The sequence below is a fragment of the Saccostrea cucullata genome, unplaced genomic scaffold (genome assembly GCF_032062105.1).
Source record: "Saccostrea cucullata isolate Sc308-1 unplaced genomic scaffold, CSIRO_AGI_Scuc_v1 ctg489, whole genome shotgun sequence".
NCBI classification, from domain to species: Eukaryota; Metazoa; Mollusca; class Bivalvia; order Ostreida; family Ostreidae; genus Saccostrea; species Saccostrea cuccullata.
In genome coordinates, this window is record NW_026935196.1 from 345,513 (window position 1) to 362,325 (window position 16,813).

Consider the following 16,813-nt stretch of genomic DNA (forward strand, 5'->3'; position numbering starts at 1 on the left):
CGCTGTCATATCTCAACGGGTCCGTAGAATGGTTCCAATCTCCATCGGTATTCTTTTTTCCTGAATCTTATTTTGGCGGAAAAACTGAAAATTATGGTTATTTCCTCTACAATACACAACTTTATATATAAAATATATTATAGTAAAATAGCACTATTTCATAATAAAAATAGAAAATATCATGCTACATTGTACCAATAAGTTTCTATGGTTTGCTATTTGTATGCCAAAGCATCTGAAAGATCAAAGATCTTGGAAGTGTTGCTGTGTCACCAACGCTACAAGACTTCCTGAAAGAGTACAGTGACTTTTTGGTCGGTACCATTCCAAAAAAAGCAATCAAGTGGAACAATAGCTTGCAAATGTGACAGGTAGAGGGTTTTATTCGTCAACTCATCCTGAGATGACAGGCTAACGGGCGCTTACTATATAATGTAGGTAACAGGTCGTCTACAGACATGTATTTTCTCTCGGTCTACCTTTCCGCGAGGACGTGCGGAAGCCTCCGCCGACAGGTGTAAGCCGAGTTTTTACCATTGAACGGACCAGAAGCGTAAGGTCCTACAGAGTGAACACCATTAACTTTCCACTTAAACCCCGTGGTCACATATGTATATTGGACTTTTTAACGAAAAGTAGTGTTTTGCTTTTGGTATTTTCTTGATTTTTTCTTGGATTCTTTTACAACATGTTTATTGGAGTGAATACTATATCTAGAACTGAACACTAGAAAAGTGAATGAAATTTAAACTGACTGTGTACGTGGTATGAAAGATATCATTTGGCAAATGAAATCTACAGAAGGGAATAACAATTGCCTCCCCGGTAGGCGAAAACCGGCACAAGGCTCCAGGTAGGTGAAGCAGGTGAAAATTCGTAAAAGAATGGTGATGGAAGGGGAATTTAAATCCGAAAAGTAACGCATATGAAAAATTACTTTCTAGAATTTTCAGAATATATAATTATCATAATTTATCAGGAATAAACCAAAGCGGTAGTTTCAACTTGCGGTAAATGGAAAAATGCTGTTTTTCCTTTTTAACATGTAGTTTTACATGTAATATTAATTATATGACACAAAACATAATGATTAAAATTACATTAACGGAAGTTTTAACAAACACGCAATATTTTTTTGTAAAAACGGTGAGATTTACATTTTAATGAAGAAAAAGACTTTAAACGGAGAGTCTTAAAAAAGTATGCTTTAGTTCTTTAAAGGAAATTCTCGCTATTAGATTATTTATAAAGCTTATTGCAAATAATTGTTTGCAACTATAAATTTAAACAAAACTTGAATCACATCGAGAGTAATTCCAGAAGACAACCAAATGAACAAATGAATGAAGTTGTTTTCTCCGAAATTAGTAATTAACAATACGATTGTGGCTAGCTACGTCAAAGGAATAAGTGTTGAAATGTTCTTTTTTAGTTCAAGATGTTACTCACATGCCGAAAACAACCAGATTTATTGAACTTCCTTAGGGAAAATCCCCTCGTGGGATGAGTCGTAGCATCGTTTGTCGAAGTATCTGCTTTCATGTACCTTTGCAATAAAGTTGTCGTTCCGTAGTGCAGTGCTGTCTGTGTTACATAAGACAAACTTGGAATAACTTTCACAACAAAAATACATAATTATGTCAGTTCGTGTCATGTCAGGGACCGATTGTTCTCAGTAAATGTCTGTGGGTGTGTATCTAAATTAACAAAAGCTCTGTAAATTCATATGTGTAATTCTTGCAAACCGGCCGCTGGATGTCTTTGTTTTCTTTCTTTTTTAAAAATAAACCGTCTTGAACTAAGATACGAAGTTATCTAGGATTAATGTTCGATGGTCTTAGATTAGACAAATCAAATAGTTTTCGTTCTCCAGTGGACAAAGATCATCACCTCTTTGTAAATGACCCAAAACTAAAACAAGACGTCATTTGTTGTTTCATACATGTAGTGTGAAAATCATTCTGGTCGTTAAACTTAAAATCGCCGTGATCTACAAGTAAATATGGTGACTTTATGTCGAAATGAACACGAAATACTCTTGTATTTTATCCAGTTCCTTGTTGTTAACTTGGTTATTTACCGCTTTACATTTAACACCGTACACCCATTGGGAGGCAAACGATTGTAAAGGGATTGGATACATGAGAAAGAGGCAAGTGATCACGTGATCGCATGCTGCACTGCAAGATGCATTTCCCGGGAGTCCATTGAGCATCGCCTGCAGCCGACACACAATTAATCTCAATGTCAGGGCGGAGTGTAATGAACTTTGAATTCAAGTTTACATTTTACTTCTTTTTGCTTGTTTTCATCACAATTTACCTTGCTACTGAAGACAGCTTCCGACATGTTCGTTCCGTCTGAATATAGAAACAAATCTATTTCTATATCAGAGGGATATAGTCCGTTTTGTGCCGCTTAACATAAATCTAGGAAAACTGTTTGCATGAGCGCCCGATTTATCATCCGAGTTGTTTATGTTTTACACAATGAAGTCTTGGCTGTCAAATGCCAACTGCACTAGAAAATTGCTGGGTTCCTTTAATAGCATTATAAGTTATTCGAACATTCCTTTTCTTCACATTTTCTGCGATGGTGACCAGATATGTTTCTTTATCCCCTTCCTCTTTCGAGCATTGTTGCTTTTTGTTAATTAAAAAACAACGATATCCTTAATAGTCTTTGATAAAAATTGTATTATTCTGTTATTTGATTACTCGTGTATGGTTTACAAACAGAACGAAATTGAATTTTTAACGTGGTGGATCAACCACTGTAAAATTTTTCCTTCGGGCGATTTTTCTGAAAAGCGGTATTTTGGAAAAACACAAAAAACGAAAATAACCTGTCTTGTTATTTTAGTCTCGGAATAACTTTCATTCCAAGACGAATCTAGAAATTTATATTAACATAAAAAACAAAAATAGGTTACTCATTTCATATGTAATTTGCTGAGATCATAAAAAGCTTTCTTGCGTACTTATCTAGAATAATTTAAAGTTTTCCAGTGATTTCTTTTGTTTTCTTACATAGAATAATTCAAAGTTTGTTCGTGATTATCTTTGTTCTGAAATAATTTAAAGGGGCTGGGGGGTCGCGGCCATTTTCAGAATATTTTGACCTCCTTTAAAAGAAGAGCCCTATTGAAAGATATACAAAAATGAAAATGTATGAATTTTTTCTTTGCCAAATGATAGTTGACAGCTTAAGATATAATATCTAAAAAATTAAGTTAAATCTGGTGGTTAAATTTGTTAACCCCCTAGCCTCCTTAATGTGTGCCCGTAATTTTCTTGGTATATTTACATAAAATGATTTCAAGGATTTCTTGTGTTACAGATTTAAGAAGCGACTTTCTATTTTGCTGCACACCCATGTCGCCTTGATTGGGATCTGTACGCTCAGCGTCCTAGATGCAGGATGTGTCATCGGTCAAATCATCAGCGACATTCTCATCATGAAAGGTAAGTTTCCAGAGCAGGTACCCCTCTTGTACCTTATCTATTTTTTTTTAAGTTTTATATTTTTGTTTTATTTAAAATATTAGTTTTTGCCAAGAGGTTTTAAAAATAAAACACTATGCAGTGTTAATTATTGTTTTCTGCAAGGTGGAATGTATGCTAATGTGTTTAACGACTATAACCACGGAAACAGTGCAGCTACTTTATTATTCATAAATGCATTAGAAGTTGGTCATAATTCCATCACAAATGACATGATAAGCTCTCAATTTGTCATAATGATCGTCAGACTATTGTGTTAAAAATCACCCGTCACGCATGATTGGTGACGGTAAACTTGAACCGTGACGAAAAAAGACGACCACTTACCTGTCCCCTGTCCGGCATTGCATCGTAAAATACACATTAAAGAAGGAATTGATCTCCTCTTATTATGCAGCTGATCATATATAGATATTGGTGAACGGCCATAAATTCTGTTGACCATCCTAAAACCAAATGTCACGAGATCAACCTGACGCTATTCCTCCAATATTTATCAGCTTTGACATCTCTAGAATTCCTATCTCTGTTTTATGGAATTCATCTTTGTTTCCTTCTTTACAGATTCCACCCTGATTCATATTCCCTTCATTCATCTAATTCAGCTATTACAGCTCATATAAGCATTGCATTTTAAATTGTAGCATCCGTTAACTATTATGAATTCCTTGGTATGTATATAACAAGGGATTACTGGTTGAAATATAGTGTAGTTCAGTTTCAAAATGAAAAACAAATAGATTTTATTCTATTTATTTATCAAATTAAAGGAATGTTCACACTAACATATTTTAGTCTTTGCAATGAATAGTTGTCTGCAAACCGCATGCGCGCGCAGTCTTTCTTAGAAAAGTCATCAAATTTTATATGAAAATTCATAAGCAGTTCGTCCCAAATGAAAATAATCAAGTACTCAAATATGATCTACGTGAAATCTTATGACAATTGGAAAATTCTCTTGCAGACGAACTTCAGGAAAAGACCCTTATGGAAATGCATGCCAAGGAAACGCTTACAAAACTCTTTCCTGCACGCTTTAACAAGAGTACCTATGAAAGTGCTAGTCTAGAAGAGATTTTGGTTATAATGAAAGAATGTTTCGACAAACTGCAAAAGGACAATCCGCACATGAATGGAGAAAAATTAGCTAAAGCTGTTTCGAATCATCCCCATCCCCATGAAGGAGGCGGACACCATGTTCATGGCAAGAGGATGCGGCGAGGTGCTGGCGGGAATCACAAACATACGTTCCGTGACCAAGAGAAGTTCCTCAGCCATCATATTCTCCATGAACTGACTCACGCCTTCCATTTAGGAAGTATGGTCATCCTGACAGTGCTGCTGATAGAGGTGAGAAGAATTTTACTGAGGAAAGCGAAAGCACGAGTGTTCGAATAGCAAGTTTTTGTTTATATGTGAACACCATTTGATTGCTTACAATATCGTAGAGATTTTTCATTACCGATAAATCAGACCCTTTTATATGAAACTTTGAAAAAAAGTACTTTCTGGAATGAGTTCGTGTACATGGCTGTCAAAATCTTCCATTTTCAGTATAGCTCATGTATATGCGTACCATATGATACCATCTTACTATCAACAAGAGCGTTTTATGCTTAGTCAAGGTACATATGTTGTATAGAGAATGTCCATTTATTTACAAACAATGCTTCGTCAGCTGACCGTAGTATAAATCATGCTAGCCTCAGGAGGAGATTACACAACTAAATAAGGACAGGCTGAGGCCAAAACAATTTAAGTCCAACGTAGCTTGTCAACTTTAGCCCATTTGCAGCTCTGTTTCGGTCCAGTTAAATTGCAGCCCTGTTTCGGTCCAGTGAATTGCAGTGCAGTTGGAATGCTAGTTTACATATATATTTATCATTAGGCAGATGCTAAGTACTACATGGTATGAATACTAAGCGAATGAAAAACGCCTGAATGTCTGACAGGAAAAATTAAGTTTACATTTGTAACAACTGGATTCTGAAAACTAAGTAAAAAAAAAAAAAATCAGTAAATTTAATTTTTTATTATAAAGGTTCAACTTTTGTATTTTTTTTTATCTTATTCGAATAAGATTTTCAAAAAAAAACCAGGCAGTATTGTATTAATAACATCGAATGTGAGGAATATGATATTTTATTAAAAACAATATAAATTTCATTTTTTATGTATAAAGGCTTATTTAAACTATATTTTGTAAGAAACAAAGAGCTGTAATTTTTTTTTTATAATTCACACTTAAATAAATCTAGAAATATTTCATCTTTTTGTGTAAAAAATAAAAATGCAACAAAATATATAAAAAAAATTTGCTGAAAGTTACTGGCATTTTAAACACATTTTATATCAGTGAAAATCTAAAGAAAATTATTACAAAAAATAAATAATTTTTTTATATATGGCCTCAAAACATAATATTTAAAAAGCTGGTAAATGATTGATGTATAAGTGACGTCTGATTTTACAGTTTTCCGTAAAATTCTTTATGTTTACATACATTTTAATTAATTCATGAAATCGTTTTGATAAGTAATTTTATATATGTCAGAGAACTAATTATTTAAAATTATCAGATATGTTAAAATAATTAAGAATGTTTATAATGAACATTTCGTGATTGTCTTTCGCAACATTTAACACTTGTATAAAAACTAAAACATTTATCAGATATCAAATTTCGTTCTCACACTGTCTTCAAAAACTGCTGGCTCTGGAGAAGAAGATTTTTAAAGTTTTTTTCCTATATATTCCTATGTAAAACTTGGGTCGGCCATTTTGGCGCCTTGCCCCGGGAGTCATATTTCACTGACCTCCAACGGCAATCTCCTTATAAAAAATATATTTTTCATACAAGCCGGACAATTAATAACTCCCCATATCTTGTTATAAAATATATTTTGAGATGTACCTGTGCACTATAACTGATAAACATTTTTTTTTTTTTTAATTTTTTAAAAAAATATGTAATCTGTACAGCTTAATTTTTCACTTACCTAAAATGTTTTCACGTTCATGAAACCATTTTTTAAAAATAATGATGCAATGACCCCGCAACCCCCCCCCCCCCTCCGCTTGCGATTTATCGGCTCTTGAAATATTATACTGTACAAGAAAGAACTTATTTTCTTATTTATATAAAATTAAATTTTGTAAAAGAGGAAAAGGCTTTACAGATGACAGGTAAGAAAAAACTTGGATAAGTCGAGAACATAAATATATTTCTTGAATTTAGGCAATTTTAATAATGATTCATAAAATTACTATTTTATTTACAATAAAAAAGAAATTTTTATGAATAATGAAGCTAGAAAGTTTTTCTGGTTGTTTGCACAAATATTTCACAGATCTACAGATGTTTTACATGTAATCTTCATGTGTAAAAAACATTGGTAATTTTTACATACATTTGAATCTATGGTTACACTCATTTAAAAACAGTAAACTGACTGAAAAGAAATAAAGACAAGCATTTTTTCTTAAATTTGAAACCTAAATTTACAAGATTGAAAGGTACAAAATTAATATGCCACATATAATATGTTAAAAAAAATAAATCAAGTAATTTCTTAATCATATTCAAATTTGACATTACTATTTTAGTATTTTCTTCTTTATACAATTCCGGTTACATCGGTTTCATTTGTGAAAACTATAAAAAATAAGTAAATTTGACTCCTTTTATTTCTTTCAAAATACCTTATCCCAATGATTTTATTGAATGACCAAAAAGTTTGTACTTTGTATTCATAAAAATATAAGTAAACAAATAAAATACTGAATTTAAAAATTTGCTAAACAAAACAATAAAGAAGATTTACATAAAATAAAAGATGAAAGTCTATATAAACAATTAATAGAAAAACAAAATAAAAACGTAGTATTTTTTTTTACCCTCATGTTGACCTTTTTGCACTTATATATAGAAGATTAAAAATAATTTTGCTTTAATAAGTCTACATGCAAAAAATAACTTTACATGTTTTTCAGTGGACATCCTCTTAAAACAAAATTTGAAATACTCATTTTCTTTTTCTGAAAATCTACATTTTAATATGGATTAAAAAGCTGGTTGAAATACTGATTTTACACCGTTTTAATACATTTAATTCATGAAATATTCTATCAGTGTAGAGATGTGCGTGATTGTCTTTCGAACACTTGTATACCGACAGATATCAAATTTCGTTCTCACACTGTCTTCAAAAACTGCTGGCTCGGCCTATTTCACTGACCTCCAACGGCAATCTTCTTATAAATATACATACAAGCCGGACAATTAATAACTCCCCATATCTTGATTGATGTACCTGTGCTGATATGTAATCTGTACAGAATTTTTCACTTACCTCGCACACAAAGAACACTAATGATTCATAAAATCATATTTATGTTACAATCCATTTTTATGAGTATTTTTCTTGTTTTATTTCACAGACGATGTTGAAAATTTTAGCGATGGGAAAGAAGTTTTTGAACCACAAGATTGAGGTACACAATTATATTTCAATAGCACAACATCATACTTAATATGCAAATAAAAAAAGTAAACAATAAAAAGGGCGAAAATTTCTACAAAACAATAGATTTACTCTATATAAACAATTAATAAAGAAGATTTATACTTCTATATATAGAAGATTAATAATTTTGAAGTCTAACTTTACATGTGCTTTGATTTTCCCCCAGGTTTTCGACGCTATTGTTATAACTGTGTCCTGGACTCTTGATATTGTTTTCTGGGAGGGGCTATGGGCACAACCAGAGCAGGAGGCGGCTAATATCATGATATTTATCCTCCCGTGGAGGGTCATAAGGATAGTCAACAGTGAGTCCTTTTAATTCATTTTTTTGTTGATTTTCTCACGAAGAATTCTGTACAGTTTAAAATTGTCTTTTGTAGATAGATTAAAATACATTCTACGTACGCGTGTGCTATATATTAAATGTTTTTGATTTACAGGTTTTGTAATGGTTATACAAGAAAAAGATCAGGTGCAACTGAAAATTGTAAAACAACAGTATCGGGGTTCCGTTAAGAGGGCCAGTGACATGAAAATGAAAGTAGAGTTATATAGAGTGAGTGTTATATCGACTGTGTATGATTGTGTTATATCCATGTTGCACTGTTTACACCTCGTAAAATTAAGGTTGACTCAGCGGTCCGGAAAAGAAAAAAGTTCATTAAGACCGTTAGAATGACATGAGTAGCATTGCCAGCGGACATGACGTACATTAAATACAGTTAAAAGCTTAAAAAGGCGTCGTCTAGACAGTTAAATAAAGGAAAAATTTCAAAAGATCATTTTCACTCCTTTTCATAATGTTCCTCTGATTTTGGACTCGGTGAGAAAAGTAGGTGCAATTTTACATTGCCATAATGCTTTGATGAACAATTTTAGATCATAAATCATTTCTAGGATCCATTGGTTTGACAACGTTCTAATTACAAAATAGCATTCTTATCAATGTCTTTCCCACAAACCTCACCCGCTCTGTATACAAATGATACATATTTGTTTCCGATCTATGACACTGGGTTGCTCTTGTCTTCAAACGTCAATTTTGCATGTAGACATGGAATAATTAATCCGTAAAAATGTCTATTTTCCCTTGCTCCCCTGATATTATAGGAATTTCTTGAATAAATTACCGGTATGGATATAGAGATTCTCACCTGTAAACGTATCAAAAAATGGACAAAAACTCTCGTTTGTTTCAGAACGGTGGTTAGAAGGGTCATTACTCATATATTTTTGCCGCTGATCACAGACCGCCGTCAATCATATTCGGTCCCCGTGCTTTTCCCCCAACAGCTTTTGTCCTGTGTGCAAAAAAACATTCTTGCATTCCATAAACAGACAATGCACCTTTGATTAAAGAAATGACAATATTTTAATATAATTTTTATTATGGTCAACCTGAAAACAAAGACTCGCTGTTATGAAGATTTCTTTTTTTGTTTTTGACATAGATTGAGTTGCGTCATCTACAGAGTTTGTGCCGTAGACGAGGTGCAACTGAAAAAGAAATCCAAAGCTGTGCTCCAGAGGGTACGTGTTTAAAACAAAATATTAGCATAAAACAAAATATCTTTGATAACAAAAAAGTTAGTTAATATAAAAGAAACGTCTATTTATTTCGAAAAATACATAACGGGATAAATGGGAAAAACTTCAGATTAGTTTCCAGATTTATATACATGTAAATAAATAAGTTAAATACAAAAATTCTTATTACGAACTGATGCATTTTAGGGAAGAGGAGAAGAAGTAGTTTATTACCGGTGTTAACAAGATTGGCCTCAGTGGGTCTCCTTGGTTCAGTCAGTAGTAGCGCGGATCTCACCAAGGAGGCAGCATCTAACGACACCTCAGACGAGGAGGATTCTGCTGTCGAGATCACCAGCCGTCCAAATAGTAACTATAGCAATTACAGCAGTGACTGTCTAAGCCTGGCCAGGACAGTGTCTACCGGAAGCAGCGTGTCTGCCTTCCCGGCCAGCACCAGCATGGAAAATCTAGTTCATGATAATCTTGCGTATGTTGATGAAAAACCACCAAACTACAAGGAGGTCTCGGAAGATACGAAAAGCGAAGATGTAAGAAACACATTTCTGTTAGAATTTATGATCTAAATGTAGAGTTTGATTCTGAAAATCACAATTATTATAAACAAATGTATATTTATCATGCCATGGCCCAGGACTTTACATAATCATATCAATATAGCCTTATATTAAATTCATAAATAAATATCTAAATATTTTCACTATATTATTCAAAATCCATATCATGGGAAAAGATTCAGAAATTTTCTTCATTTCCTTTACACATTTTAGAATTTATTCCCATACATATGATTATACTCTCATAATGTAATGACATGAATTTATAAATGCATTTTCATACATTTTCATTCATTTCATCTTTCAGGACTTTCATACGAAGCTGTGATTCACATTTATATCTGAGGACCTTTGTTGTAAAACTAGTGTTCAAATGAAGCAACACTCGCCTCTCGCTCCCGCTGTCTGTGTGTCCTACATACACGACAAATGCCACCGTGGGCGACATGTAATGTGATATATACCCGTACCCCCTCGTATGTAGGCAGGGGGAGGAGATATTCCAGTATTGTGCTGTTTTAGTGTACTTTGTGGTCACTTCTAAAATGCCATATGAGATTAACTGGCAAACTTTACAACATCCGATCTATGCAACAAAGCAAAATTTTGTGCTTGGAGTAGGTTTAAATAAATTGTAGGCTTTTTTAAGAGAATGGAATTAACAGTATTATTTTTTCACTTTGTTTTCTTTGGTGTGATTTAATTTTTATGCAATAGAGAGTTTTGAGGTTGCTATAACAGATGGAGTTTAAATTTGAAAATTTGTAAGGAGGGATTTTAAATTTTTTTTTGTTATTTTTTTTCCTCGGGATGTTTACGAAAGGACCTGAATATGCTAAGAAAAATTTGTGTTCTTGTAATCTAATCGACGTGAAGCTGTGATAATCTTATACTGAACTTGATTCAGTTTTATTTTGTTTTTTACCCGTGATGCACTATTGAATTTTGGAGAACATTATTTGTCACATCGTTAAGAGAGAGTGTTCGAATGGCTTCATTATTCTTCAGTGCACTGTAAATAAAATAATCACTGTCTCATTCTGTTTATAATACCATTAACTTGCATTTTTTTTAATCTTTCACTTTATTAGAGCTCTTTCTTTGTTTTTTTTTTGTTGGATATTTTCAATTCTAATTAAAAATTCGTTTTCAAAAATTAAATTCCTAATTTTTTTTTAATTAATTCTTCTTAAATTTTCTAGTTGTTATTGTTTTCACAGAAAAAAAAATTGTTAAATGTTTCATGTTGTGGTTAATGTTTCCCGTTTGTTTTTAAAACAGTGCTATCATACCGTGTGAGAGATTACAAATGCATTGTAATGGAGAGTTATTTCATCATTGATTTCATTTTTATAATTTTTGTGTTGAAAGTATTTATATTCAGACTCTGAATAAAAGTCAAACTTGATAAAAATAAGCAATGTTTGTTGTTATATGTAGCGAATTCCTCTTTCTCTCCGAGGTAATTAATAATCTTTGTAGGAACTATAAAAATTCATGTCTAACCCCGGGCCATGAAGGCTTAAATTTGCTTGGTCCGGGAAGATTTTGAACACTATAGTGATAAATGATATGCAACAACATGACACGAGGCAAACACTGTGCAGGTTGTAAATTACTATGCATAGTTGTGTGTATTCGCTGGAGATAACACTTTTAAGCAGATACTCTCAATAATAATTGAAAAAAATTCCAAACATCACATCGCCTGTTAAGAGAGAACAATTACTTTGATTTCTTATCAGTCATACATTTAAGGAACTTTTTTTTTCTACCATTGGTGTGTGACGTTACAAATATCACTGACTCAATACAATAAAACTATACGATTCCAGCGATAAATAAATACCAGGACAGCTTTAACACTATTTTATGAACAGATCAGCAGGTCGGTGTTGATTTAGGAACGACTGGCTCAATTATCATGCAGATGTTTAGACAATCAGGGGGAAAGTGGTGATCCTTGTGATATACCTGTGATTGATGGAATTTTTTCCTACCAAGGCAAAGAATCATAGTTGTATAAGATCAATAGGTTTTCTAAAAAAGAATCAAAGTTGAAAAATGCTTAATTATTTATTTTATAATTATTGATATTGGAACGAGCTAAATACTGAAATTATTTTTTAAAAAAAAAAAATAATTTCTAATATTTTTTTTCAATACTCGAAAGAATACCATTAAATAATTAAATAAAATGTATTGTCCAAACTTTTTGCACTTCAACAATATTAAATCACTGTATGTTCATTTAAGTTTAATCTAATTTGAAAATTTATTCTTTAATATAATATTTACATAATTTGTCAGTCATTTCAAGCACTTAATAACATTATATAGACATTTATTACACTGAAAAGAATTAATTTCACAACTGTCTTCACCCCAGACAGAAGAATAATCAGCCTGATTATAAATGTATTTATACAAGTTCTTATTTCCTGCTTGCCTATGATTGGTTACACAATTTACAACTTTGACATCAAGAAAAAAACTCACAAACACTAATCTGCTGCAAGGAGTAAGAAGATTTAACACTCCTGAGATGCATTCAGTTACCGGTTATTTTAAGATTTTAGTTAATATTCATAAATCAAGAATATTTCCTTAAATTATTTATAGTCTTGAGAAAAAAAGACATCAAAGCAAAATAATTATGACATTTTAGTTTATCTATGATATTTTTTTTGTTATGAATGAGAATGAAAATTGCAGTTTACACATCAATATATGAACACTTTTGAACAAACACGATATATAGACATATTGAATCAAAATAAACCTCACAATCTTGACTCGGTCTTCATTTCAATGGAGACAAGAAAGCTACATCTGTAATTTCTGAAAGTTGGTATAAATTCGTAGAATACATTAGTATGTAAGTGTCAGAAGCCCTTAAATATGATTTGTCACGTGATTTTCAGGAAAATAGGAAGATGGGATGCTACCTACCGATAACATGAAGAAATAAAAAGAACATCACCGGACATGAAAGCGCAAAAACGTGAACGCCTTTTTATGATATACTGCTTGTACAAGAAATAGAGGCTATTTAATGGAAAAAGAGACACGCTTCCTAAATTGAATTTCATTCATAAAATTTAACCCAGAGTGATTTTTATTAACTTTATGTCGCAAAGAACCACAATCCCCCCGGGCGCTTTTTTCCAAAATGAATTTTTACTTCATTTTTTGGCCCTTTTATATTCTTTTTTTTTTATGGCTTATTGTTCTATTTAGAGATAGTAAAGCATACTAGTAATATTTTATAAAATGTTAAAATAATTTTTGAAACTTGCATAGATTTAAAAACGCCATTCTTTCCAATCCTAGGTCTGAAAATAAATTGTCACTTATATTCATATTCAACAAAAACAAGTTCTAGTATTTTTTTTCAAAGACTTTGATCTGATAAATCTTAGATGTACGTTATGTTTTCGTCTTCATGCACCCCTTTTGCCTAAAATGAGCTGGATCCTTTCACAAAAGTAGGAAATACCCCCTCCCCCAAGTCAAACATATACTGAACTATTTTTTTTTTCTAAACGACAGTAAAAGCAACCTTTGTCTCAGAAAAAAAAACCAATTTGACCAGGAAGCTGAAGTGTTGATGTCAATGTTGTGGCATAAGTAAGGTACAGGCTGTACAGAACAGGCAATAACCTCATAAACAAAATGACTTTCACAAACCACTAAAAGTTACCAGTTAGTTTTACTCTAACATCGATGAACCTTAAAAGAAAAGATAAGACTTCTGTTTCGTAAGAAGTAAATAGACATATAACATTGAATGATAAATTACTATGGAACGCCGTCACTGCCTTATAGCAGAACACAACAGTTGCATTGCGTCAACCTTCCATTACATTATGTCAACACTTTATGACATTAACCCACAATACTATTGCATTATGTCAACCTTCCATTATATTATGTCAACTCTTTATGACATTAACCCACAATACTATTGCATTATATGTCAACCTTCCATTATATTATGTCAACCCTTTATGACATTAGCCCACAATACTTTTGCATTATGTCAACTTTCCATTATATTATGTCAACTCTTTATGACTTTTGTCCACACTACTATTGCATTGTGTCAACCTTTCATTACATTATGTCAACTCTTTATGACAATTACACACACGACTATTGCGTTAAGTCAACTTTCAATTACATTATGTTTAGTCTTTATGGCATTAACTCGCACTTTAATTACATTGCGCCAATCTTCCACTGCATTATATCCGCTCTTTATGACATCAAGTCAAAACAATTCTACGTGGTGTAAATATGTTTTTATATATTTTCAACTCATTATTACATTATGTGCACTATCTACTATTTGGTCTAAGTAGTTCATTACATGATGTGAATTTATCTTTAACTCAATATGAAGTCGCTATAATACGATGTCAGAATTTCATTACATGATCTGAAAAAATTGTCACATGTGGTCAATTCTTTTACTACTTTATGCCTTCAATATGCTACATGACGACGTGAATCAATTTCATGATGTGAATTTGCCCTTACTTTTTGACAAATCGTTATTACGTTACGTCATTGTGTCAAGAATGCTAAGCCTCTTGTCAGCATACATGTATCTTAGGCTATTTCATCTCATATCAGATGTGAAAAGCTGATGTCATACTGTGCGCACTCTTCTACATTATGTCGATTCACTATTACGTTATGCGAACACGGGTATCCTCGGCCTTTATATGAGCATAACGTAATTTCCGCATTCCGAAAGCACTAAAAATGGCGGGAGAGAAAACTGTAATAAAATAAATTCTCAGCGATTTGGATATTGCATCATTAAATGAAAACTTTTAGCGAAAAATGATTAACAATCTTGAAACGTGCAAAGCCTTAACACTGCGACTGTGAATTAAAGTCACACGTCGAAATTCAATTTACTTTTATCTGATAATGAAATAAATCAAATATGAGTCGTGCAGCATTTTTTTTCTTTTGAATTGCTTTTTTTTTTTTTTTTTTATAAAAAATCTTAAAACTTCTGATCTTACTCAAAACACTGTCATAAGTTTTTTTTTGTCAGTCTTAAACCCTCCTTTTTTAAAAGTGTAAACGCGTCGATCGAATAACGCACGTGCACTTGCCGTAAATCCCGCCCTACCATCTTTAGACACCAAAATATACATAAAATTAATAAATTTATTAGTTTTACATCGTAGGACATTGCATTACTTTCACATTAAGTTTAGTTGAATTATATATTGAAAACTTTTTTCTATAAAACTATAAACAGTTTTTTTTCCCTCTTTGGTCACCAATTAAAGTCCCCCTTCTATTTTCAAGATTCCCATATGCGCCACAAATATGTGCCCATGCATGCTTATCAAGGCATATTCAATTGCATGATTTAGATGAGGGACTGGTATATTTTTGTAACAAAATTCTGGTGTTGGAATGGTTGAAAAAATTACAGTAACTTATTCCGTGACATAGCATTTATTTGAAAGAGGATGTCAGCCAGAAAAAAAAATTATTTACCCGAAAAAACTTGATAAGCCAAAAAAAATTGTCCAAGCCCGAAAATCCTATTTCAGACCTTTGATTAGTCTTATATTTTTTCAGTTATACTACATTACCCCTAGTGGACTATACTTCAACAATAAGTGGGGGTGGGGGCTGTACTTTCAAAGAACATTACATTTTCTATAATAAGGTTATGTCTGGGAAAAGAGGGGGGCTGATATTATATGTCTATAATTCGTCCTACTCAATCGCCCTCCCCCCCTCTTACCAGTCATTAAATCACAGTCGTCAACATTCATTATTATACTAGATATACAGCTTTCAGACAATGTAAATTTATGTATTTTCACATCAGGTAATGAACTTTTGGAATCAACATGATAAAGAGTTTACACAATATAAAGATATTTTTTAAATCACATCAGAGTTGACATAACGTAATTATATATCCACATCACGGAATGGAGTTTTTGACATAATGTAATAAAGTGATGGTATAATATAAAGATATGTTCACATTATGTTATACACTTTTTATACCACGTAATAAAGCACTGACATAAAGGTAAAATGTGTTCACCTCACATCATGATGCTCTCGCCGTAAGATAAAGATAAATCCATATCACGTAATAATGCTTTGACATAATAGACATATACACTCTCAAAAAGGAATGGACTTTTGACTTCATGTAATGATAAGTTTAATTATAAAACACAATTTACTTGACGTAATGCAATTTTGACCTCATATATTAAAGAAATGAAATAATATAAAGAAACATTCATTTCACGTAATAAAGTTTTAACACAATGTAAACATATTTTCACTTCACATAATGAACTTCCGACTTCAAGTTATAAAGTGCTGACATAATGGAAGAATGTGTTTACTTCATGTAATGCAGCATTGACATGATGTAAAAATATTTTTACATCACCCCATAAAAAATTGACATAACGTAAAGATATGTTCACATCACGTTATGATAGATTGACATAATGAATGCATAGTTTTATGCTATAAGGCAGTGATGGCGTTCCATAAATTACGTTAAGTTGTCAGTGTATAGTAAACAAAGGAGTCCGTCGCCTAATACACACAAGATGAGTATAACGAGAATAAGTTAGCAATGAAAACATGTACATCTAAAAAAAAAAATAAAATT

At 32.1% G+C, this 16,813-nt stretch overlaps 1 protein-coding gene across 1 annotated transcript; it reads left to right on the forward strand.

The window, feature by feature from the left end:
• The first annotated feature begins 456 nt into the window (after nucleotides 1-456).
• LOC134242206 (uncharacterized) lies at nucleotides 457-11,551 on the forward strand. Its single transcript, XM_062724293.1, has 9 exons — nucleotides 457-853; nucleotides 3,340-3,464; nucleotides 4,468-4,853; nucleotides 7,944-7,997; nucleotides 8,196-8,334; nucleotides 8,470-8,585; nucleotides 9,481-9,559; nucleotides 9,764-10,107; nucleotides 10,442-11,551. Exons 1-9 carry the CDS (start codon nucleotides 768-770, stop codon nucleotides 10,460-10,462), a joined length of 1,350 nt encoding a protein of 449 aa, XP_062580277.1. The 5' UTR covers nucleotides 457-767; the 3' UTR covers nucleotides 10,463-11,551.
• Nucleotides 11,552-16,813: the final 5,262 nt, after the last annotated feature.

What these genes read in the sequence shown, in the direction of transcription:
- LOC134242206 (XM_062724293.1), top strand. Translation starts at nt 768, where the DNA reads ATGAAAGATATCATTTGGCAAATGAAATCTACAGAAGGGAATAACAAT. An exon ending in TGAAAGTAGAGTTATATAGA is followed by an intron (nt 8,586 to 9,480) that starts GTGAGTGTTATA and finishes TTTTTGACATAG; the next exon opens with ATTGAGTTGCGTCATCTACA. An exon ending in CCAAAGCTGTGCTCCAGAGG is followed by an intron (nt 9,560 to 9,763) that starts GTACGTGTTTAA and finishes GATGCATTTTAG; the next exon opens with GGAAGAGGAGAAGAAGTAGT.